The sequence below is a fragment of the Trichechus manatus genome, unplaced genomic scaffold (genome assembly GCF_000243295.1).
Source record: "Trichechus manatus latirostris isolate Lorelei unplaced genomic scaffold, TriManLat1.0 scaffold00015, whole genome shotgun sequence".
Lineage (NCBI taxonomy): Eukaryota > Metazoa > Chordata > Mammalia > Sirenia > Trichechidae > Trichechus > Trichechus manatus.
In genome coordinates this window covers 12761951-12786293 of record NW_004443951.1, presented here as the reverse complement: position 1 = coordinate 12786293, position 24343 = coordinate 12761951, and the positions used below count along the sequence as shown (strand labels likewise).

The 24343-nt window shown below is 46.6% G+C and overlaps 1 protein-coding gene across 3 annotated transcripts in view; it reads left to right on the top strand.

The window, feature by feature from the left end:
* The window catches only part of KDM4A (lysine demethylase 4A), a 45623-nt gene extending 23213 nt beyond the window's left edge, over positions 1-22410 (top strand). Inside the window, exons 12-22 of one of the 3 annotated variants that reach the window (XM_004371846.1) lie at positions 3289-3409; positions 7746-7927; positions 9507-9711; positions 10197-10273; positions 10945-11000; positions 12682-12790; positions 13133-13318; positions 17714-17884; positions 20527-20646; positions 20930-21022; positions 21151-22410. In XM_004371846.1, the coding sequence (XP_004371903.1) occupies positions 3289-3409; positions 7746-7927; positions 9507-9711; positions 10197-10273; positions 10945-11000; positions 12682-12790; positions 13133-13318; positions 17714-17884; positions 20527-20646; positions 20930-21022; positions 21151-21291 (1461 nt within the window). In that variant the 3' untranslated portion in view covers positions 21292-22410. Of the gene's footprint in view, positions 1-3288; positions 3410-6836; positions 7714-7745; positions 7928-9506; positions 9712-10196; positions 10274-10944; positions 11001-12681; positions 12791-13132; positions 13319-17713; positions 17885-20526; positions 20647-20929; positions 21023-21150 lie in introns of those variants that run through there. The other 2 variants (XM_023727135.1, XM_023727136.1) reach the window with 2 other exon arrangements.
* Positions 22411-24343: the final 1933 nt, after the last annotated feature.

Here is a 24343-nt window from a genome sequence, read left to right as displayed (position 1 = left end):
GAACTTCAATTAATTTTTATCTTATTCTTAAGTACAATAGTATATTTGTGTAATTTATTGGTAGGTGTATAGATGCTGGGGTACATGCTGCTAAATTATTTATATGGTGGTTGTTAGGTGTCATTGATTGATTTGGTTCTGACTAATAGCTACCTTTTTTTTTTTCCTTTGGACATGTTATCAGGAGGGACCAGTCTCTGGAGAAGGGCATCATGCTTAGTAAAGTAGAGGGCCAGCGAAAAAGAGGAAGACCCTCAAAAAGATGGATTGACACAGTGGCTGCAACAGTGAGCTCAAACATAGCTAACGATTGTGAAGATGGTGCAGGATTGGGCTGTGTTTCCTTGTGTTGTACGTAGGGTCACTATGAGTTGGAATTGACTCGACTGCACCTAACAACAACAGCCATCTTACGTAGAACACAATGAAACAGTGCCCGATCCTGCACCATCCTCACAGTTATTGCTATGTTTGAGCTCATCGTTGCAGCCACTGTGTTCATCCATCTTGTTGAGGGTCTTCCTCTTTACTGATGACCCTTTACTAAGCATCTTCTGTTTTTCCAGGGATTGGTCCCTCCTGATAATGTGTCCAAAGTAAGCGAGACAAAGTCTCACCAACCTCGCTTCTAAGAAGCATTCTGGCTATACTTCTTCTAAGACATATTTGTTCATTCTTCTGGCAGTCCATGGTATAGTCAGTATTCTCTGCCAACACCATAATTTAAAGGCATCGATTCTTCTTTGGTCTTCCTAATTCATTGTCCAGCTATCGCATGCATACAAGACAATTGAAAATACTATGGCTTGGGTCAGGTACCCCTTAGTCCTCAAAGTAACATCTTTACATCTTTGCTTTTTAACACTTTAAAGAGGTCTTTTGCAACAGATTTTCCCAATGCAATGTGTTGTTTGGTTTCTTGACTGCTGCTTTCATGGGCGTTGATTGTTGATCCAAGTACAATGAAATCCTGACAGCTTGAATAAATGAAACTTCATTTACATGGTACGCTATCAAAAAAATTTGGTGAGTATGGATTTTCCAGTCTATTTGACCAAAGAACCCAGAATGAGTAGTATTCTGAAACCTACTTCATTTAAAATACATCATGGAAAGTAGAGATGTTCTGGTTGGGATGGAGGCAGGGCCTAGACCCTTGTCTGTTCACTCTAATGGAGCCTCTTAAGAGGGCTTCTTGGTGTACATTTTTAAAATCACTGGTTTAGACTGTCGAGGTCGGTCAGATCCAGTTCAGAGCCTCTGGTCGTGCAAGTCTTCCTGGCCATCAGTAGTAAAAGTTCCCTAACATCCTCACTCCTCCCCCTGCTGTCAGTGTCACTCTGTGTTAAACACACGTTGCATCCTATTTGTCCATTTCTCTACACGGTTTTCCTTTCCTAGTTAGGCCTTTGCACACAGTAGATGCTTAGTACATATTTGCTGAGTGATTGATTGAATGAATATGCAAATGGACACTGAAATTTGTTGTGAAGATTTGTATTTGGAAGAGCAGGCTCTGTACCTGGATGTGCCCCAGGCTTTGGGATGGGCCTGCTCAGAATGTGGCCTTTCTTTCTTTTTTTTTTTTTTAATTGTGCTTTAAGGGAAAGTTTATAGTTCAAGTCAGTTCCTCATACAGAAATTTATACATACATTGTTATGTGACCCTAGCTGCTCTCCCTACAGTGTGACAGCACACTCCCCCCCCGCCCCCTGCCCGGATTTCCTGTGTCCATTCAACCAGCTCCTGTCCCTTTCTGCCTGCTTATCTCACCTCTGGATAGGAGCTGCCCATTTAGTCTCATGTAGCTACTTGAGCTAAGAAGCACACTCCTCACAAGTATCATTTTATGTCTTATAGTCCACTCTAATCTTTGAACAGTTGGCTTTGGGAATGGTTTTACTTTTGGACTAACAGAGAGTCCAGGGGCCATGTCTTCCAAGGTCCCTGCAGTCTTAGTCAGACCATTAAGTCTGTTCTTTTTACTAGGATTTGAGTTCTGCACCCCATTTTTCTTCTGCTCTGTCAGGGAGTCTCTGTTGTGTTCCCTGTCAGGGTGGTCATTGGTGGTAGCTGGGCACCATCTAGTTCTTCTGGTCTCAGGCTGATGGAATCTCTGGTTTATGTGGCCCTTTCTGTCTCTTGGGCTAATATTTTCCTTGTATCTTCAGTGTTCTTCATTCTCCTGTGCTCCAAGTGGGTTGGGACCAATTGATACATCTTAGATGGCTGCTCGCTAGCTTTTAAGACCCCAGACGCCAGAATGTGGCTTTTCTTGACATTCCAAGTGTGGTCTTAAGTTCTGGGATTTGGTGTAATGCCCTGTGTAGTGCTTAGGCGCAGGGTTCCTTCTGTGAAGTACAACTACAGTGCTGCCACTTCTCTGCAGCACTCTAAGGGATTGGTTTTTGTCACAGCTGCAAAGTGGCCCTCTTCCAGACCTCATTTCCTCATTTAAGGGATTTTGCTATCCCCATGTCTCCGAATGTCAGCATAACCAAGTTTTAATATGTTGATTAGAAAGAAACTCTTATCTAGTACAGAGAATCAATCCTGTACATCTGAAACCTAATTACATTTGCTTAGACATTATGTAAATACAGTGTTAAATCAACCTTCCCCTTTGCAGCTAAGGCTGGAGTTTTAGATACGCTCTCTGTCCTGGCTGATGTTTTCCCCTGGAGAAGAGGAAACTGAGAAATTAATCGTATTAGCTAGAGTTGAGGTTCTGACAATGCATAAGGAGAAGCTGTCCTGTTTTACTTTTGATGAGTCAGCTGCTCCTTACCCCTTTAGATTGTCCTCTTGTCTCTCACACCTGGATGGCCCAGCTACCCTGGCACTTTGTAACTCAGGTGCTGCTTGCCTGCTGCTGGTCCAAGGAAAGGGACACCTGGGCTTCTCGGGGGCTCTCAGATGCAGTATCATGGCCGTGAGCTTAAGGAAGGGAGCCTGCCTTTCTTTTATTTATTTAGACCTGGAATAGGTTTATTTAGGTTCATTTTTTTTTTCACACTGCTTCTGAGAAGGTCAGGGATTCCACTTAAAGGCACACATTTTGCCCTGAGATTTTTATACCATCCCACTTTAGACAGTTTACATGGCACCATTATTTTGGCTTTTTTGGCTTTTTCTAAGGCAGGCAGGTATTTTCTGTGTTTGGTTTTACATTTCTTTGTGGCTCACTGGGCCTTTCTCTTTCCCTTGGTTTTCGTTTTAAGACTAACTTCTGCTCTGTTCTGTAGTTGAGTCAAAACTGATTTGATTTCTCCTTCTGCTTTGCACAGGTTGCCAATGAATACATGTTTTCCCTGGAGGAGAACAAGAAGTCTAAGGGTCGTCGTCAGCCCTTAAGCAAGCTCCCACGCCATCACCCACTTGTGTTGCAAGAGTGCGTCAGTGATGACGGTGAGTGGTGTTTTTACTCTTTGCTGTGTTAGGACTTGCCCTGACAGGGTAGCAGGAGGCGAACCTGAGGGATAAGGGTGGGCCTGTGGCTTAGCTGTTTTCCCAGATAATCCAAAAAGAGGACAGGATTTCCTTTTATATCCAATTTGCTAATCAGAATTCTTTGTATGTTTGAGTATCTTGGAATGTACATAATAGGGGATAATTGCATGCAGGTTCTTTCGTTTCTCATCGTAGGAAGTACAAGGCTGATTTTTCAGGACAGCAAATTCTGTCAACGACGCGAAGCCTTGTTCTGGATGTGTGGATACAAACATAACTAAAATATGTCCCTGCCCTCTAGGAGTTCACAGGATAGAGAGGCAAACTGACAGGTAAACAGATCTAAAGAAAGAAGAGCTGTTAATCCAGGCAGAAAGAGAGAGAGAAGACATTTATTTTATGCAGAGAGAACAGCATGAGTAACCATGGAGAAGAGAAACAGGAAAGTATACGCAGAGGAGCTGTAAGCAGTTTGTTGCGGCTGGAGTGTAAAGGACATGGCTAGGGAGTGATAGGTTGGGTAGGTGGAGTGAGGCAGTAGTGAGGCCAGATCATGGAAGGTGTTATATGTGAGGATAAAGAGTGAGGACTTTTTCTCATAGCCATTTAGGAGCCAGTGAAGTGTTTTAAGCAGGGGAATGTCATGGTCAGATTTACATGAGAAAGATCACTTCTCGTGACACTCAGCCCTGAGGATGGTTTTGAGGGGATCAGCTGGGCTTTTGTAATGGTCTCAGTCTCGGTGGGATCTGAGGGTCAGAACTAGGATGGTGGTGGTAGGGAGAAGGGGATGTAGTTAAGATATTCAGAGAGAAAATCAGCTAGACTTGGCAGTTGGCTGTGGAGCCGTGAGAGTGGTAGGTAAGGGAGAAGAACGAGTTGAATGCCTCCCTGGTTTCTAGCTTGGCTGGGTTTTGGAAACCTGAGTTCAGTGCCTGTGGAGGATGTAGACTGATGGGTGGGCGCAGAGGTGGTATCTGATATCATTCTTAGAGTAAATGAGGTCACTCAGGGAGAATGCACAGGTCCAGTGGTGAGCAGGGACTGGGATTAGGTGGGCAGAGGAAGAAGAACCTGTGAGGAGATAGAGAAGGGGAGCAGCCAGATGTGTAAGGAGAACCCAGAAATGTGTCACTGAAGCTCAGGGAATGATTAACATCAGCAGAGAGCAGTCTCCTATGCTGCCTGGAACACAGGGCTGCAATATGATTAGCACCGATGAGTGTCAGCACCGGCTCTGTCCGCGACCACGACGCGGGGCCCTCAGGGAGAGCAGCGTCAGTTGCCCTTGTCACTCTTGGCTAGGATGCCAGGCCCTTTCCTACCCTGCCTGTCTCTTCCTGCTGGCTCAGCAGCTGGGTGGGAAGGTCCAGAGTCTCCAGCCTTTCTTTTGCTCCACAAGCCCTACATTCCCTTTCAGATTTGGTGTCAGTGCTCCGGCTCTGCCATTTTCCTGGGTAGAAAGATCGTGATTGATCTGGTTGGGGAAAATCCCTTGAGATCTGTAGTCAGAAGTCTGGCCAGAGCCTGAGTCAGGGTCCTTGGAAGCCCTTGTGCTCCAGCCCAGGTGGGAGCTTCAGGTCCCCTGGGTAGAACCAGCCGAGGTTTGTGGGTTCCTCTTTCAGTGTTTTAAAGGCAGTATAGATTATAGAACATTGGAAAAGGAGAAAAAGTTATAAAGAGGAAAATAATAATATCCGCAAACCTACTCTTCAAAGGTGACCACTGTGAACGTTTTGATGTAGTATCTTCTTGGCTTTTCTAGTCAGACACTAAATTATGTCCATATATGTCTTTTGTTTTTAAACGTAATTGAGATCATAGTATACAACCTTCCCAATTTACAATGAAATATTTTCAAATGTGGAAAAGTTGAAATAATAAAAACACTATGTGCTGTCCACCTAAATTCAACAGTTGTTACATTTTGCTGTAATTGCTTCTCCATGTTTTATTTATATACATACATATGTAAACATACATATTGGCTGTACCTCTTGAATGTAAGTTGTAGTCATCAAGTCACTTCATTTTAAGTATACCAATACGCATCTCCTAAGAAGGAAGATTATCTCCTGTGTAAACACTATACTGTAATTACACCTAAGAAAATAAGCAATAATTCCATAATATCCTTTTGTCTTCAGCCAATAATTATATTTCCCTATTTGCCCCCAAGAATGTGTTTTGTAGCTTTTTTTCCTTTAAACCATTAACCAAACTAGGGTCACATATTGCATTTGAATGTCTCTTTAGTCTCTTTCAGTCTAGTACTTCCCTCCCACCATGAAAAAACAAAAACAGTCATTTTAAATTGAGGCACAGCATATGCAGTGAAATGCGCACATTTTAACTGAACAGCTCAATGAAGCCTTACATATGTAAACTAAAATTTGATTCCTGTAATTTTCACTTAACATAGTGAGCATTTCCCTCATCATTTAGTATTCACAGAGGGAATGCTTTTTGGCCACTTTGGGTTTTGTAAATGGAACAGATGTCAGTGTGTTAAATTTTTAGTTCTCAGCCTATTTCTCTCTTTTCCATCTAATCTTGGTCACTCTTATTTTGGCCAAGGTGCAGAAACTTCTGCTTGGGTTTGGCTCCTGACTGGGCCTGATTGGCTTCTATCTTGTAGAGGCTGATTAAATTGTCTGCATTGGCCTCACCACTCTTCATGTGCTTTCACTGAGGTCACATATAATGGCAGCTGCCAGATCCCTTTAGATTAAACATGACTGATGGCAGAGTAGATAACTTTATCTGCACTGAGCTGAAGTGGCCAGAAATGAACAAATGTGCACCTAGCGCAAGTATGTACCAGAGCTTTCCTTGGGCTGCTTTGTATAGATCTCAGGGGCCTCTTGGAAAGTGCTGGTGTCTGGGAGGAAGTGAGAAGGTCCTCAGAGGGGTTGTAGCTGGGAGTTGCTGATGCCCACACACAGCTAGATGGCAGTAATCACATGAGGTGCCTGGTGGGGCTAGCACAGAGCCAGTCTCCTGTCAGGTGTTCTGGACTTGGGGCTCTCTTTCTTTGGTCACACTTACTAAAGAAGGACATAGCAATTGTAGCTTCTCATACCTCCCTCACATGGGGGAATAGGAGAGAAACACTTTGGACAACAGTTTTTTTTGATGTTTGCTTCTGCTTATACCAGACCACCATATTTAAGAGATTTGAATGTAATGAATTCAGGCTTAAGTGAAGATTGTCCTCGTTCACCTATCACCTTCAGAATGATGGGGTTTCCCTTACCTTCATGACCTTGTTTCTCCTGGGAGTTAGTGGGCTGCACCCCTCTCTTACTGATTTAGGGGGACTGGAAAGTGTGCACCTTTATCACTTACGTCTTGTGTGAGCACAGGTTTTTTGTTTTCCTTTCAGCATTGTGTCTCATTGTTCTGCGAAGAAGGTTTACCCAGAGAGGATTTTTCTTTCCCTAGGCTGTGCCCAGGCCTGGTGAACTGTATGTTCTGCTGTCTAGAGTACCTAAGAGATACAGTTTTGTCACCTAGACCATGGGTCTGTGAAGATAACACTTAAGGCTTCACAGGCCACGTATGGTCTGTCACGTATTCTTTTTTCCTCCCAAACCTTCGAAAAGGTAAAAACAATTCCTAGCTCTTTCACCTGGCTGGATTTGGCCTGTGGGTGGTAGTTTGCCCACCCCGGTCTAGATTCAGGGTATTACGTCTTGGTGACTGGGAAGAGGGTTCATCTTGGACATGTGGCGCTGGCCTTCCTTTGAGGCAGAGCCAGGAGGGCTTGATGAATCCTGCCCAGAAAAGGCAGAAATCCCACTGATTTTTCCAGAGGGAGTTAGAAAGTGCTGACCAAGGACCATGATATAAAAACTTTTAACTTTACATTTTCCCTGTTATTTTTGTTCCTTGTTTCCCTTCAGCACAACTAAAAGGAAAATTTTTAAAAGGCAAAGGATTTAACATACTGACGTTTTGGGGGCAGCAAGGAATGGGGTTTCTGGTAAGACATTTTAGTCTTCTGCCCTTGATCACAAGGGTTGAGTGTTGGCAGCTATTGGGGAGCAGAGAGCAGGCTGAACTCCTCGGGCAAAGAGGAAAAGTAGACGCCATGAGTCAGTCTGGCCCAAGATAGGGGTACGTACAAGATTCCCTACAGCACCATCTAAGTATTAGAGTGTATTTTTTGCCTTAGGAATCTTGAGTTTGGTCCAAACGTTAGGGCCAGGAGTCCTGGCTGAGTCAGTCTGCTCTCCAGGCAGAGCCACAGATATGCAGGACTGTTGCTGACTCACATTTCTGCTTCCTCTAGAGTTGTCTGAACAGCTGACACCTGAGGAGGAGGCTGAGGAGACAGAGGCCTGGGCCAAGCCGCTGAGCCAGCTGTGGCAGAACCGTCCCCCAAACTTTGAGGCTGAGAAAGAATTCAATGAGACCATGGCCCAGCAGGCCCCTCACTGTGCCGTCTGTATGATTTTTCTGACTTACCATCAGGTAAGCCCGCCCCATCCCCTTTACTTACCCAGGACCAGCATTCAGAAGGAAGCTAGATTTAATTGTGGGTACAGAGCTTGTCACAGGTTATTTTGGGGAAGGCTTTTTTTTTTTTTCCTTTTCTAGCATTCTCTGCTCCATCCATGTATTGGTTGGGCCTCACCAGGGAGATAACCCAGCTGCGGATTTTTACTTGCGAGTGAATGCTTTGGAGAAGAGCTGAGGATGTGGCTTGGGTTCTGGGGGATTCCCTGCTCTCCTTTGCACGTTCATTCATCAAGCCTTGGAATACTCTCAGACTTCACTGTTTGCAGAGGAATCTGCTTTCTCTGTCATCCTTCTAGTCAGTGATTATTCCTGCCAGGTGCTTTGTAGCCAGTTTGAGGGACTGCTGATTCCTTTACTACAGCCTGATCTTCAGATGGAAAGCCAGGTCCTCTAATGTTTTCTTCCTTCTCCCGTGTTGCCACAATGGGCATTGCCAGTAGCCAAGGGCAGCTTGGGAGATGATGGAAGCAGAGGGCTTGAAGAGAGGGAGAGGACTGGGAAGCTCTGTGGCTGAGCTCAGCGATGCTCCCCCCCTACCCCGAGGGGTGCTTTTTGTTGGCTTCACCATCATGGAGCTCTTCTGATCCAGCTCTAGGAGGCCAGGAAGGCACTCACAGCAGCATATGCCAGGTGACCAGCTCAGTCTCAGCTGGGATTTGCCCAGGGTGGCAGGTAGGTAGCTAGTTGCCCCATGGTGGTTAAAGTGGCATGCTGCTGAGCATGGCAGGGCCCCAGGTTTGTAATTTGCCTAAGAATGGAACCTCAGACCAACACACTTTGGCTTAGAAACTCACTACTCTTTCCACTGGGCAAAAAGCAAAACTAAGGAACCCCATGTGCCATGTCTGTGAGGGAAATGAATGGCCTGGCTGACACTATCATCTTCATGAATGGCATAGGCTTAGGGGTTGAGATGTTACTGGGCTCCTTCCTTGGGATGGTGGGGGAGACAGTGGCCGTCCAGCAGCACAGCCAGTAGGTATTAGCAGTTAGCATATTTGCCAAGGGAAGTGTATGGACATAATGTTCTTCCTGGAGGGGCCCTGAGCCAGGAATCAGCAGGTGGGGCTCTGACTGTGTGACTGTGCTGCAGCTCAGGTGACCTGCTGACGTGTACCATGGGAGGAAATGAGTGCTGTCCCATGAGGACCTCCTGCTCTGGGTGCTTTCCTTGGATGGGGCCACCATGGGGTGAAGCACATAGGGGAGCCCACAATACAGCCTAGCTGCTAGCATCGCAGTGCATTTTATTACCACTTGGTTTGAGCAGACTGAAATCCCAGATGCCTCTTACCTTGCTCCCTTTTCTTAGTTGTCCCTGAGGGGCCTTTGTTTCATGCTGCTGTGAGAAATTGAATTTGAGTCATTAGAAGTAACTTCAGTTAGCAGCTCTGGGATAATGGCTGTGCGCCCGGGAGCCACAGCCATAGTCATATTGTAAGAGAGCCCGCTTTCTGCTGATGGAGCAGGTGGAAAAAGCTAAGCACATAGGCATGTGTTCACTGAGGTGTGCGCTTGCTTCTCCTCTTAGGTTGAGTTTGGGGGCCTTAGTCAGAACTCTGGAAATGCACCAGATTTAGCCCCACAGAAGCAGAGGACCAAGCCATTGATTCCAGAAATGTGCTTCACCTCGACTGGCTGCAGCACGGACATCAACCTTTCCACCCCTTACCTTGAGGAGGATGGCACAAGCATTCTGGTCTCCTGCAAGAAGTGCAGTGTCCGGGTCCACGCTAGTGAGTGCCTCTCACCATTTCTCTTTGTCCTCTCCCAGGGAGGGTGGGTCTTCTCACTGAAAGTCCTTGCCACCTCTTGATCTCCTCCCATCCTCCTTTACCCCCAAATGCAAAGATTATTTACAAGTTGTTGAGGAGTTAGTTGCTGATTGATTCTGGGGTTCCTTGTCTTTAAGGTTTCCAGGAGTCCATACTTCTACTGATACCTGCAACCAGGAGGCTGTCCTCTTGGTTGTAAATATCGGGGGGATTTGTCCCCACTGCTCACTAAGTGTACTGTTAGTGACTCTACAGTTTCTGACCTTTTGAGACGTCGGCCATACTGTTGCCGTAGCTGAGCCCTGGGAGCCGTGACTCTAGATAGAATTCAGGGATTTTTGTACGATTTGGTTGCAGCTTTGTGAAGTGGTGTACAGAGGAGTTGCAGACCTACTTTCTAACTCTGGCCTCTGGGTTTAGCTTGCTCGTCTCTGTGTCCCTATTAGGTTGCTATGGGGTTCCCCCCGCAAAGGCTTCTGAAGACTGGATGTGTTCTCGGTGTTCAGCCAATGCCCTGGAGGAGGTGAGTACTCCCACACATTACTGTTGTTCCCGTGAGACTTCCAAGTTCTCTCAAGGCCAGACTGTTTCATACTGGACTTACTGTCCCCACCAGTCTGTGTAGGGTCTGGTACCCCGTGATGTCAGAGTAGATTCCCATGACAGTGAAAGTACCGCTGTCCACCCGTGGCAGGGCATGAGTGGAGTCTGGAAGCTGTGTTTGCTCTGGTTGTGTCTTAAGACCAAGTAGAGGTTCTGAGGAGAAACCCTCACCCCCCTTACAGAATGGGCTGGAGCCCCAGAACAAGGCTCTCAGATGGTTCGTTTTGCAGCCTTCTCTTCATCATGCCCTCTGGACCCAAGCGGCACCCCACATAGGAGCAGTCAGAGCTCTGTGGCGCCTCCAGCTTGACAGCGTGTCATTGTGATTTTGGTTACAGTTATTATTAACAGTAACAGTGAAGAGGATTATGTTAAGTCAAGCAAATACTTGATGCACTTCAGCCCTGAGTGGCCTCTCCATCTTCCTGCAGGGTTGTCCTGCTTACAGGGGCTGCATAGGCTAAGCTCCACATGCCATTAGGCTGCTTTCTTAATGTTGATGCTACAGTTGCCCAAAGGAAGTCAAGGGGAGAGCAGACTGGATGTTAACAACTTGGTGGTATCCACTCTTCTCCCTTCTTTTTTTGGCAGGACTGCTGTTTATGCTCATTACGAGGAGGAGCCCTGCAGAGAGCAAATGATGATAGGTGAGGTTTTTTGAGGAAGGTCTCAGAGTGCACTAGCTTAATTCTGAAGCAGCATGCAGAGGCATTGTGAGGGGAATGGCCGTTCACCTGAATGACTGATGAGGATTTGGGAAGCTATGATAGTATTTCTGAGACTAATTTAAAAAAATGGGATGGCAAAGGAAGTCAAGCAGTCCCAGACCTAACCAATTCCAACATCCCCTCTGAGGCAAAGATGTAAGTAACATCCTCCTCTTAGAAGAGCTAAGAATGGACTCATGAGAGTATGAAGACCTGTGATGATCATGTGATGCATGTACTTGGTGAGCTGGAAATGAAGATTGTTACCTTGTCACTGCTGGGGCTGGTGTATAGAGGTGGCCATGGGCCAGTGAGCCTTTTCCACATGGCACACTCTCCCTGGCTTAGACCTGCTGTTTGAAATGAGGGTGAGTGTCCTCAAGGAAGACAAGGGAACTCAGCCAAGCCCACCCACTATTTAATCAAATTTACAGACGTTTTGGGCATCTGAGCCCTGACCTGCGCATCTTGGTTGTAGGGCGGCTTATTTTCACTGAGCTGCATCTTTGTGCCAGTGTTGTACTTAGTTGTTCTGAGATAGAAACAAAAGGAAGATGAGGTTTTTGCTGACTGCCTAGGGCATAGTAGACAGATTGGTGGGCAGCCTGTGGTGAATATTCTGATCCCAGCTAAACTCCTGTGAGAACTTATAGCAAACATACTGCCTAGCCTCCTGTCTTGTTTTGTTCCAGATAGCTAGCTCTTCTGTTTGATGTTTCCACTCCTTTCAAGACTCTTGCTGCCATAACTTGAGGTCATTGTGTCCTATTGCAGGATAGCTCAATAAAAACTCTTCCGTAATTGGAGTGGAAAAGGTTCTGCCTGAGTCTCCCACCTTTGCCTTTTAATCCTTACTCTGTCCTCCAGAGCCACACACAACAAATCTGTTCCCACTCCCACACAACAGCCTTGCCAATGTAGCCCCAACACCTTCTGTTGTAAGTTTACACTGGGCCTGGATTTAAGAGCTTTCACCATCTTAACTGTTCTCATCTTGGCACATGTCATTTTCCCAAAATGCCCAGACCTTACTGTAATTCTCTAAGGATGTCCATTGAACAGACCTCACAGAGGACGTGGGCCTTGGGCCAGACCTGAAAGAGTACCTCTGTTGTGGATAAAGGGAGCAGAAGAGAGAGGTCATTTCAGCCTGGGGGAAAAGCTTTCAGCAAAGGCCTAGGGAGGAGAGCTGTGGTTATAGCCAGATTGGAGCACAGTTAGATATTTTAAGAAAACACCCAGGTGCTGGGGTAAATGGTCTGTGTAGAGCGCTCTAATTTATTTTCACCCCCTGAATCTGCCACAGTCAGCTAGCTGTAGCTCTGATCATTTTGCAGCAGATTCGGAGTGAGTGGGTGGTGTTAGAAGCATAACCCTGTGCTAACTCAGGCAGTGGGCAGGGGACTTATCCATATCCAGTGGTTTCCCCATTCCCAGTGCTGAGACAGTACTGATTCTTACCTTGCTGGGCCCCAGGAACTTACTGGTGGAAGTCAGTGGTTGCACTGGGTTAGGGAGGAAGTGCTATTGGCAGGCCCACGTTAAGAGGAGAAGGCCACAGGGCCATGGGCCACAGGGCCATGGACCCACAGGTAGCTGAGGTAGCGTTTGCCTTTGGCAGGTGGGTCCACGTTTCGTGTGCTGTGGCAATTCTGGAAGCAAGATTTGTCAACATTGCAGAAAGAAGTCCAGTGGATGTGAGCAAAATCCCCCTGCCCCGCTTCAAACTGGTGAGTAAAAAGAAATGGAATTGTAGACTTTCTACATAACCACCTTACTTAAAGCTTCTGGGTAGAGGAGAGCATAGCATTTCTGAGGACATCATCTGCTTGGCCCAGGGGCCATTCTTTATTTCTTGGTTTTGTTCAGGGTTTGTGATTGTCATCTGTGGTTAAAATTGCTTAATGAAGGCGCCCATCATCGGATGTGAGATTAAAAGAGGGGGTCTGGGCCCTTGTGTTTTGGGAAGGAAGTTCTTGTTTGTTTTGTTCTGTGTAAGTGGGTAGGGGAGCAGTAGAGGAGGCTGTGCTGTTAGCTCCTGGAATAATTATCCTGCTTCCTCCATACTGCAGAAATGTGTCTTCTGTAAGAAGCGGAGGAAAAGAGCTGCTGGCTGCTGTGTACAGTGTTCTCACGGTCGTTGCCCAACTGCCTTCCACGTGAGCTGTGCCCAGGCTGCCGGAGTGATGATGCAGCCAGATGACTGGCCTTTTGTTGTCTTCATTACCTGCTTTCGGCACAGGATTCCTAATTTGGAGGTAAGGGAGGGTGCTGTTCTGATATCCTCTGGACAGAGTTCAGGATCCTTTTCTCTGGATGCTGTCCATTTATTATATCAACAGTATTTCCTCAAGCATCATGCTTTATGGAGAGAGTGAATGAGTAAGGGGTTAAGAGATGGGCCTTGTCCATCTCTACTCCTTGCCTTGTTCTTCATGATTCAATGGTACCAAACTGCTTGTGGTTGATTTCTTGTGATTTTCTGTTGGCTTGTTTGTGTCTTTATCAGGATAAACTCCTTGAAGAATCCATAGCTTACTAATCCCAGTGTTCTTATTACTTAACACAGTGTTGGGGACATAGCAGAAGCTCTGTAAATGTTGTAAACTAGTGGTGTGAACACCCAGCAGTTAACCATGAACCTACCATACAGTAGAGATTATTGGAGTTCTCTAAACAGTGACGTGCAGAGAAAGAAGCATTTAATTTTAGCTATTTTCATTAGAGGAGTTATGAAAGGGTTTGACGAGAAGATGGGGACTTAAAGTGGATCTTAAATGATGAGTAGAATTTGTGAAGGGGGGAATTCAAGGCTACAGAAACAGAATGAGCAGGGCCCAGAAGAATGAAAACACAGGACTGGTTCTGGGAACATTATAGGGGATGAGGCTGGAAGGCAAGTCAGCCCCAGAGGATAAGGGCCCTGCCTGCCATACTTAAGAGTTCGACCTCTTCTATAGATGGAGAGAGCTCTTCGGGTATTATGATTTTAAACTCTATTTTTTGGCAGTCACTCTAGTGGTCATTTAAAGAGAGGATTCAAGGAATACGAATTTGAGGCAGGGAGACCAGTTAGCTTAGGAGAGAAATGAGGTCTGAAGCGGGAGCACATTAGGCAGAGCTCTGGGTTACACCTAACCCTGAGATCCTACAATGGGTGGAACTGACAAGGTGTGATGTGACCAGCATGGGGAGAAGGGATGGAGAAAGAGAGAATATGCATTGAAGATGATGACTCAGATTACTCCCTTGAGAGATGAAAAGGATGCTAATATGATGTTATTAACTTCAATCAGGAACTGAGATGGAACAGGGCTCTTTTGCAGGGGAAGGGGAGGGATGGAAAGAGGGAGGAAAGAACATGTGGACTTTGAGGTCTCTGGAGCATTTTAGTTGAGTTACCAGGAGGCAGCTGAGTTAACTATGTGGGTAAAGATTTGGATATTATCAGCATTTAACAGGGTGATTGAATCCAATTCCTATGAGAAACTGCTCTGGAGAGTCTCAGTATAAAGAGCAGATGGCAGAGCATGAGCCAGTGAAAGCAACTGAGAAAGGGGTGAGAGAAGTAGAACACTACAGTCCAGTAAGCCAGTGGAGGGCATCAGGAGGGCACATGCTATAGAGTGGTCTAGTATGAGGGGCATTGGATTGCCCCAACTGGGTAGTTTCCATGGGGTAGTTGAGCCAGAAGCCAGACTGTAGTTGCGAGAAGCAAGAAGATGGGAGGTGGATAGGGATGAGATGGGACAGTAGCTCAGGAGGGTGTTGTGAGGATCTCTTCAGGCCACCTGAACTGCCAGAGGATCCGAGATAAGAAAGTAGGGTGGCTGATGGTTCAGGTCTGGAGGAGGAAAAATGAGCACAGGACTCAGAAGACCTGATTTGAATCCTGGCTCTGCTGCGTATTGTGTGATCTTGAGCAAGCCATATAATCTGAGTCTCTTAAGTAACATGAGTGTGATGATGACAAGTAATTTCACAGGTTGAAAAATTAAATGAAAATGTATATGAAGGCATGAAGGCATCCAGCACAGTGCCTGGCTTTAGTATATGCTTTGTAACTGCTAGTCAGATGAATGGTACCAGGAGACTGAGGGATGATGAGCTTTGGAAGGAGTAATTAGATGTCTTCCTCTGTCTGAGAAGGTGAGAAAAGAAGAAAAAGTGAGTACAGGTATGGAGGTGGGGGAGACAAACATTTATGTAGAGGGAGCCAGGGCATTCGAGACCCTTTCTTAGATTCAGTCTCCTTATCTATACCACCCTATAGGGCCCTGCATCCTATGGTAGTTTAAGAGAGAAACACTGCTCTGGCTGGCAGGATCTGAGGAGCATTTTTATTCATTGTTATCCAGCAGGATTTCACAGGTGCTAGTGCAGGGGACATCTCCAGACTGGCTCAGAAGTGGACATTTTTGAGCAAGATTTAGACGAGAAAGAAAAGATGTGCTATATCACATCTCACAGTCCCCTCATAGTTTGTCTTAACATAAAACTCCTCCTGTAAAAATTGGAGAGGAGAGATCAGAGAAACCAGTTGTTTGTCCCAGTGAGGGACATGCTTGATTGATGGCCTTGACTTCTTGTGTGTGACTTGCCCATACATAATGAAAGGCCCAGCCCTCCTGGGTATCTTGGCATCAGGTAGTGTCCACTGCACCTCCCACCATGTGTATTGGCCTGGACTGAGTTCTTTCATTCCAGCTGCTGGGGGAAAGGTGGAAGAAAAATGTGCAGCTATATAAGGGGTACAGGTTATCATGAGTGGCTTGGGTTAATAGATGAAGAAATATATACAAGTCCAATAGCTCATGGGAAAGATGTATTCACTAGCAAAGTTGAGGAGGGATTCCAGGATTCTCTCCCAGTTCCTACTGAATTCATTATGGATAGTGAAGATTAGACTAATGTTGTCCCTGGTACATCATAGGTTCTCAATAACTATTTGTTGAATGAGGGATTGAGAACATTTTTACATAAGACACATCTCTCATAGTGAGTACTTAACTGAATACGGACTCTGCCATCAGTGAGGTCACAGTGTGATAGAAGAGACAGTCATAAAGAATTTTCAACAAGGTGGTAAATACAATAATAAAGGGAAGAATATAGTCTAGCATCAGTGCAGAGGAGCATGTTTTTCCCTCTGCCATTGGGATCAGGGAAAGTCCATGTTGGCAGGCTGAATCCTCCTTTTTCATGAAGAAGGTGGTTTACTGAGATTGAGAATTGGTCAGGAGTATGGTTGGGAGCTTGGCAAGCTGGGAAAATATTCAATGTGAGAATGAGACTCTGGAGGAGTAAAAGACTGAGGTAGCATTAAGTCCCAGCTATGGAGTCTGTCATGAGCAGAGTAGTGATTTTGTGATTATCGTTAGTATACCACATCCTTAAAGCAGTAGTTGTAGATTGCCGATGCTATGAGGAAATTGGGGGCACTATCAAGTGAGTGTTTCTTTCACTTATTCATTCTTCAGATATTATTTAGCATCTACTATGTGCCAGGCACAGTTTCAGGAACTAGGAATAATACTGGTGGACAAGATAAAGAAGTCCCTGCCCTTCTAGGGGCATACGGCAGAGTTGGAACATATATAGGAAACAAGTAAATGCATGGTATATCAGATGGTGAGAAGTGAAGTAGATAAAAATAAAGCCAGATAAGGGGAACGGGAGAGGAAATATTAAGGAACAGAGTCATTAAGTTGATGTTTAGAAGTGAGGGGGCCAGTAACTTGGGGAATAGCATTTCAGGCAGAGAGAAAAGCAGTGCAGAGACCCAGAGGTGAGAACACACTTGGCATGCATCTTCAGAGAACAGCAAGGAGGTCAGCATGCTGGAGCAGAGTGCTTGGGCACGTTGGGGAGGATAGATGGGACATGAGGCTAGAAAGGTAATGGGAGTAGCTTTTAACGTGCATGAGGTGGGAAGCTACTGGAAGATGTTAAATAGAAGAGTGACATTACTTGACTTAGGTTTTAAAAAACACTCTGGCTTCCAGGAAGGAAGGTGGGCAGAGGTGGAAGGAGGAAAACCAGTTAGGAAGCTACCAGATGGTCTGTGATCCTGTTGGTGTCAAGGGGCAAGTTCAGAACGTAGAAGGGTGATGTAAGGGCACCAGAGATGGCATGGCCTTTGTAGGGGGGTCAGGGAGGGCCACTTGTCATAGGCAGCTGGGGACATGCAGGAAACCTCAGTCTTTATGCCCTGGTCCTGAGGGTGGGGCTAGTGCTAAGGTCTGTGTGGAGAATTGTCTGAGGCTCCTGGGCCCTAGATCACTTATTGATTTTCTACTTTGATGTACGTCTAAGCTGTGCATTAGTAGGTGCTATTGGTTCTGTTCCTGGTGACAGTAGGGAAGTCAGAGGAGTCTGGGAGTTTGGGGTGAGACAGTATGGTGTAAGGACCAATTGTGAACTAGGAGCTAAGGAGGAACTAAATTTATGGAGGAAAATATGACACCAGTTTCTTTCAGCATCCTGGCTGGAATGTGGATATCCAGAAAGGCCTGTTTCAGCTCCTGTCTCCTTTTTACTTTTCCTTTCTCATGTTTACCTTTCTCTAGTAAAGAGGAACCAACCGATTGATCTTGGTCCCCAGGTGACAGGCCTGTCCATGTGTGAGTAACTCAAGCCTCTCTTTCTTCCAGCGTGCCAAGGGGGCCTTGCAGAGCATTACTGCGGGCCAGAAGGTCATTAGCAAGCACAAGAATGGGCGCTTCTACCAGTGTGAGGTTGTTAGGCTCACCACTGAGACCTTCTATGAAGTCAACTTTGATGATGGCTCCTTCAGCGACAATCTCTATCCTGAGGACATAGTGGTAATGTCTGCAGGGAGCTTCTGGGGCAGTTTGGGGTAGGGTAAGATATCTCTAGGGCTGGCTGGCAGATTGGCTGAGGGCTTGCTTATCTTTTCCAGCCCAGGTCCATGATCCCATCCTCCCAGGAGTCAGTTGATTCCTGAACAGGAAGAAGTATTTGTACTGGTCTTTCCTTGCAGAAAAAAATCATGTACTGCTGTTGTACCCAACTTCCTCTACAAGCTTGTAGGAATCAGGAGTTTCTGCAGTTCTTTGAAACATGCTTGTATTTCAGTCTAGAATTGGGCCAGTGTGCCAATACCAGCTCCACTGCTTATTAGCTGTGTGATTTTGGGAGAATTAGCCAACTGTTTTTAATCATGCCCTCTTGGTTGATGTATGGAGTCCGCTTTTGGTTCTTCACAGTTGAACGCTTTGGGGCTGAGTAGGAACTACTTGGAGACACCCTGGCCTGCTTATGTTAATTGCAGTGTGAGACACTGGAGGCCCTGCCTGGACCCAGTCCTGGGTTTCCCGGCTCAGTGTGCGGGGCTTAGTTCAGGTTTCTCCTACCACCACCTTTTCATTTGTTAGACAAGTCACCAAGGTAGAGGAGTGAAGCCATTCCTTCTTTTAAAAAAATCAAGTATTTCCCATGTATATACCACTTTAGTACTTTAGTTGCTAAAAGCACATTAATTTGTTACAAGGTAGATTTAAGTTGTAGTAAAGATACTAGTAGTATTTGTAGAAGTAGTATAGATATGATTTATTAAGCTCTTTACAGCTCTGTACTAAGTGCTTTACTTCCAGCATCTCTTTCACTTCTGTCAATCCTGTGAGGTAGACGATATTATCTCTAACTTACACAACAGTCATCTCAGGACCCTTGTCCTAAGTTATTGAGAACCTTGTTATTAAAGAGCTTGTTTTTTTGTGGGTTATGTCTATTACTATTCATTCTATTAGAAATTAAAAAGGATTAATTGATTTAAAATAATCCTTTTTTTGTGTGAAAAATGTTTCCTAAAACAAAAATTTAGTGGGAAGAATGCCATTTTTCTACATTTTTGCAAATCTTTTTAATGTATGATTCTCATATTACTTCATTCTGTTGCAATATGTTGTCTTGGTTAAAGTATATGAAGAAAATTCAGACTCACACAGATATGTAGTTGGAAAGGGAGGAGTATTTTAATAACCTTTTCAGATAATTGTGGTTCTTCTTCTCTGATACTAAAACTCAATGAGTGGTAGTTTGTTAAAGGTTAGTTTGCAGTGTGGAATCTGAATGCATGTCAGTGCACTTTTCATACTCTGTTAACATTCAAATCCATTGGCCATGGCCAGTCTTGCACTGAGAATGGATTTTCTACCCCTGCATGATTTTGTAACATTATACATTGTTTTATTTAGAAAATATTGGTGTACTAAGTTATGCAGATCCTCCAAATGTTACTATACTATAAAAAAAGTCACATTTATTAATATCACCAATCTCATCAGAAAATTTTTAAGTTTTAAAAATAAAGGTGATAAACTTTCTGAAATTCTAATTTTCACTTGAAAGCTTGAATTTTATTATTGGCAACAGATATTGTCACTCATTTTCCTTGAAGTGACAGGCTTGCTTTATTCATTTTCAAGATGTCTGTCAAATATAAGTTAGTCCCTAACTTACAACAGAGTTCTGTTCTGACGACTCTGTCGAAGTCAGTTCTGATGTTGAATACCTTTTTTTTTTTTAGTTTTCATTATTATTGCCTTTTATTGTCAGTATCTTTATAAACCTGGCAGTGTTGTAAGTCATAAAATTGAACATCTGTGAGTGAACATCTGAGAATGATAACATCAGCAAATTATGGGCTGCAACATACTAGTAACGATAAGATAGACCAAAAAACAAAAAAAAAAAGATGGTCGTCATAACTTGACGATGTCATAAGTCAGGAACTACCTGTACCCAACTCTGACTAACCATAGTTTGTCATTTTTCCAAGTAAAACTGGTGTTCCATGAAAAAAAGCAGCTAGTTCAACTCACGACTCAAACTACACAGATGCTTTTCTTCAAGACACCCATACACCCATCAGACTTCTGGGCAGAACCCCGATCCAGACCTATCAGCATTTTCATTCAACCAGCATGCATTTACATTGACTTCTCACTACATACCAAGTCCTGTGCTGGAAATGGAGCAATGACCCCACTCACCCTTAGAGGCACCCACCCTTAGGGGGTATTTGGGTATAAGTGAAAGTTCTAAAGTACTTTGCCAAGTCCCGTGGTAGATGATCCTTTCTTACTTTTCCTGTTAACAGCACATTTAGAATATAGTTGAGTACAGTTCTAGCATTTCTTCATGTCAGACCCTTGGAGAATCCTTAAGAGGGACAGCTGGGGAAAGTGAGAGGGATTCTTGATTCTTGTACTTTTCTTCTATGCTTCTAGTTTATTATAACTACTTGCTTCTGTCACCTAGAAGCAACAGGGGACAGAGATATGGGGCAGGCTGGACTGTTTCATCTTTAAGCCCAGAGAGGCCTGCCTTGTTTGGCATGTCTGAGTAGGAATTTGTCCTGGTTCATCCTTCCCTGTGGGAGATGGCAGTTACCACCGTACTCAGGTAGACCTTCCTTTCACTCTCCTTCCTGTTCCCTCAGAGCCAGGACTGTCTCCAGTTGGGTCCTCCTGCTGAAGGGGAAGTAGTCCAAGTGAGATGGACAGATGGCCAAGTCTATGGAGCCAAGTTCGTGGCCTCCCACCCCATCCAGATGTACCAGGTAGCCACGGGTTCTTGCTGAGGAGTCGGGGGGACTTGATTGTTTCCTTTTGGGCCAGAGGTGAAGCTTTGCTCTTGAGAGAGCTAATGGGTAGGTAACAGTGCTTCAGTTAGGGTCTGCCCTGTGTCTGTCCAGCCTGCCAGGGGTGGCTTCAGACATACATGGCAGTCCTTACTTCAGTGTTCTAAATCTTTCCTGGGCTGCAGGAACTCACCATTATACCTGGTGGACCAGGGAGAGAGACAGGGATGTCCTAGCTAAAAGGTCTTTCTTTTCTTGGTAGGTGGAGTTTGAGGATGGCTCACAGCTTGTGGTTAAGAGAGATGATGTATACACGCTGGATGAAGAGCTTCCCAAGAGAGTTAAGTCTAGACTGGTGAGTGTGTGTTTTGTGTGTGCCCTTAGTTCCTGCCTGGGAGGGAGAGAACAAGGCAAGGATATGTCCCTTTGTTTTTTTCTTGGGATGGTTGGCTATCAAGTACTCATTTGCCTATTCCTCTGTAGTCAGTAGCCTCAGATATGCGCTTCAACGAGATTTTCACGGAGAAAGAGGTTAAGCAGGAAAAGAAACGGCAACGAGTTATCAACTCAAGATACCGGGAAGATTATATCGAGCCTGCACTATACCGGGCCATCATGGAGTAGGTGCTTCCAGGAGCCGAGATACCCACCCATCAAGGCAAGAGCACTCCGGGCTTCCACAGCACAGCAGACACTTGGAGCTCTGAAGCTGTAAAAAGGAAAGGAATGAAATAACCACCCCATCATCTTCTCACCCCACCCTCATCGCATTCCGCTGTAGTGAAAGGACAAGCTGTTCTTGGACACGTGGCAGCAGCCAGCTGACCTCCGCTGAGGGGCTGAGCACTGGAATGCTGTAGCTGCACTGGCCCCAGTCCATAATGGGGTTGACTGTGCTGGCTGGCCTGGTTGCCCTGTGCCTGGCCTAGGACCTGGCTTCCTAATGATCACCTGCACCGACTAGGCAGAGGTGCTGGTGCTTTCCTCCATCCCTCCTTTTGTATTTATGTGTGTGTGCTATGTGTGTGTGCGTGTATGTTTGGTCTGGACCAGCTTTTGCCAGCCCCTGGTCTTCATTTCCTTGCCTATGCAGGGCCAGCAAAATGTAGAACTCTGCCCTCAGCTGAGCCCCTGGGGGTTGGCTGGTGATGGGTGTGGTATCTGTCCAGCCCTGAAACTGCGTCAAGGGAGTGCTGGCAAAGTTGCAGTGTTGAGGTGCTAAGGAGTTAATGCCACCTCTATCCTCCCTTGAAGTAGATGACAGCGGGTTACGTTGCTGTGTCCCACGTCACTCTAGGCACAGAGCCCCTGTGGCACGGTATTGGAGGGTGTGGGCGGGGATGATCCTGAAGGGGGGATTTTAATGATGGAAGCAGGCAGAGCCTGATGGGTGATTTTGTCAACAGAAACTTGTAATCGTGCGAGGGCTGGGGTGTTAGGATGAACTGGGTCCACTGGAGGCCAGGGGCAGGCTTAGATATGCCCCCTGGTCTGGGAGTGGGAGGGAGCTGATTGGGGAGGGAGGGGGGGCTGGTGGGCAACACTGAAGGGGTTAAACAGGTTTTTGCTCCTCATGAATTTGTTTGCCTGGGCCCAGGATTGGAGGGCTTCACACCTATACCCTGTATACAAGAACCAGATTTATAATTCCCCCTTTTTTGTTACGTATGAACGCTATAAACCAAATTATTTTGAAAATCGGTGCATCACCTTGTCCTTAGCAATAAAATGTGTTGAGCAGAGCATTTTCTGTGTCTGCCCCCTGGAGCCGAGTGGTCCAGGGTCAGGCTAGGGGTGTACCTAGAGAGCCATGAGCTCTGGGGGCAGGGCCATATATTTTAAGAAGAATTGGTAAAGCAGACTCTAGGAAGCTGTCCTAAAGAGCTGGGTCCCTTGTCACGTTCTGGTCCTTTGGCTCTATATTAGCCAGGCAGCTGGGACAAGGGGAACGGGCACTTCTGGCCATGAGCACCTTTTTGCTTCCCTGCCTTGGAGATTCTCTGAGCTGCCTGTGGTTGGTGAAAAGCTTCCCTGCAGGGAGTCCCATTCTCTTTGCCTGGTGGACAAGGATAGGGGAGCAGCACCGCAGGGAGGGGGCAATGAATAGGGGCAGGTCTCCAGTCCTTGGACAGCCCTTTACTGTGGCACTGACCTGGTGTGGGAGAGGCTTGGGTCAGCTCAGCTATTCTCAATGCTGCTTTGTGTCCTGGGCTTGGGAGGTGGCTGCTACTTGGTGTCTGATTGTGGGGGAAGGGAGCAGTGCCTGAATTCAAAGGTGCTCTTCAATGCCAGCTTCCTCCCGGGGCCCTGAAGGGGAGGCTGGCTTTTTTGCCCAGCACCTGGGATTCCTAAGGGATCCAGCCCTCGAGGCTTACTGGATTGGCGAGTGAGCCCTGGCAGCACACATCTTTGGAGCGGAGGATCACTTCCCCAGCCTTTCACTGCAGGTTCCCACGCCTCCCTGAGGAAACTGCAGGGCTGGGTGGCTGATCTAACCGCAGCGGAATTCTTGCTCAACAGACTATCTTTTGTCTAGAAAATTTACATTTTTATGTTGGTAAACATAATGACCCTGAGGAAACAAAAGTTCAAAGCGGTGATGGGACTATTCCCTCTCCCCAGCTGCTTGTGCGGTCAGAGGACCGGACCGACTCCGGCCTTGGGCAAGCCCCTCTTACCCGACACGAGTCCCCTCTGCCTTAGGCAGACTCCTCCCAGAAGCCTTTTTGCCTGGGAAAACTGCCCGCCTTTAGTTAGCTATAGTCTTTGGGTAGGCATCCAAAGATCTCACCTTAACAGTGCCCCCTCCTTTCCGTTAATCCCAGCGGCGGAATTAAGTTTTAAATTGTGCCGCAGGCGGACAATCCCGGGGCTCAATTGCGAGAATGAAAGGCTTGGGTGGGAGACAGCTGGGTCCACCGGAGCGGCAAGCCCTAAGCGTGGCGGGGCGAAGGGGCCGTGTGCCAGACTAAAAATTTCTCGGAGGCTCTGAATTCGGGAATACAGAATAGCAAACCCGTCCCGCCACAGTCGTCCATTACCCCACAGGACTGGGCAGGGTCGCTCAACCTGCGGAGGTCCAAACCCTCGGGCCCCAGGGAGCCAGCAGGCTGGTGACGCTCACAGCCCGGAGAGCAGAGATGCGTTGAGTTGGGCTCCGGGCGGATGTCTGCGTCCCTCGGCGTGGGCCGACCGTGGTCACTCAGCACTTTGCGCCTAACGCTGACCCTCCAGTTAAGTCCCCCAAAGCCGCGCACAAGCAAGGCAACAAGCTCTCGAGGGGCAGGGTCCTCCGGACGGGTTGGGAGCCCTGCGGGAGTTACATGTCGGAATACCGAAAACGCGGCCTCTGAAGCGTGAAACCGGGGGAGGACGATTCCCCAAGGCCGCCGGTCGTGTCCTAGAGGCACTGACGCGAGGGCGTCGGCCTGGACCCGCAAGCCCCAGTCTTCGGAGCGGGCGGAGTGGATGGCTCGGGAAACTCGGCTCCTGCGCTGATTGGGCCTCTGTGGGCCGGTGCCCGCCCCCCACGCGAGTGCAGCTCTGCATTGGTCAGCCCGGCGCCCCGCCTGGCTCCCGCGCGCCCATTGGCAGCAGATGCCCGGAGTCCCGCGAGGGGTCTGAAGCGGAGAGCTGGATTGGTGGTCCCGTCGTCCCGGTCGCGGCCGCGCGCTCC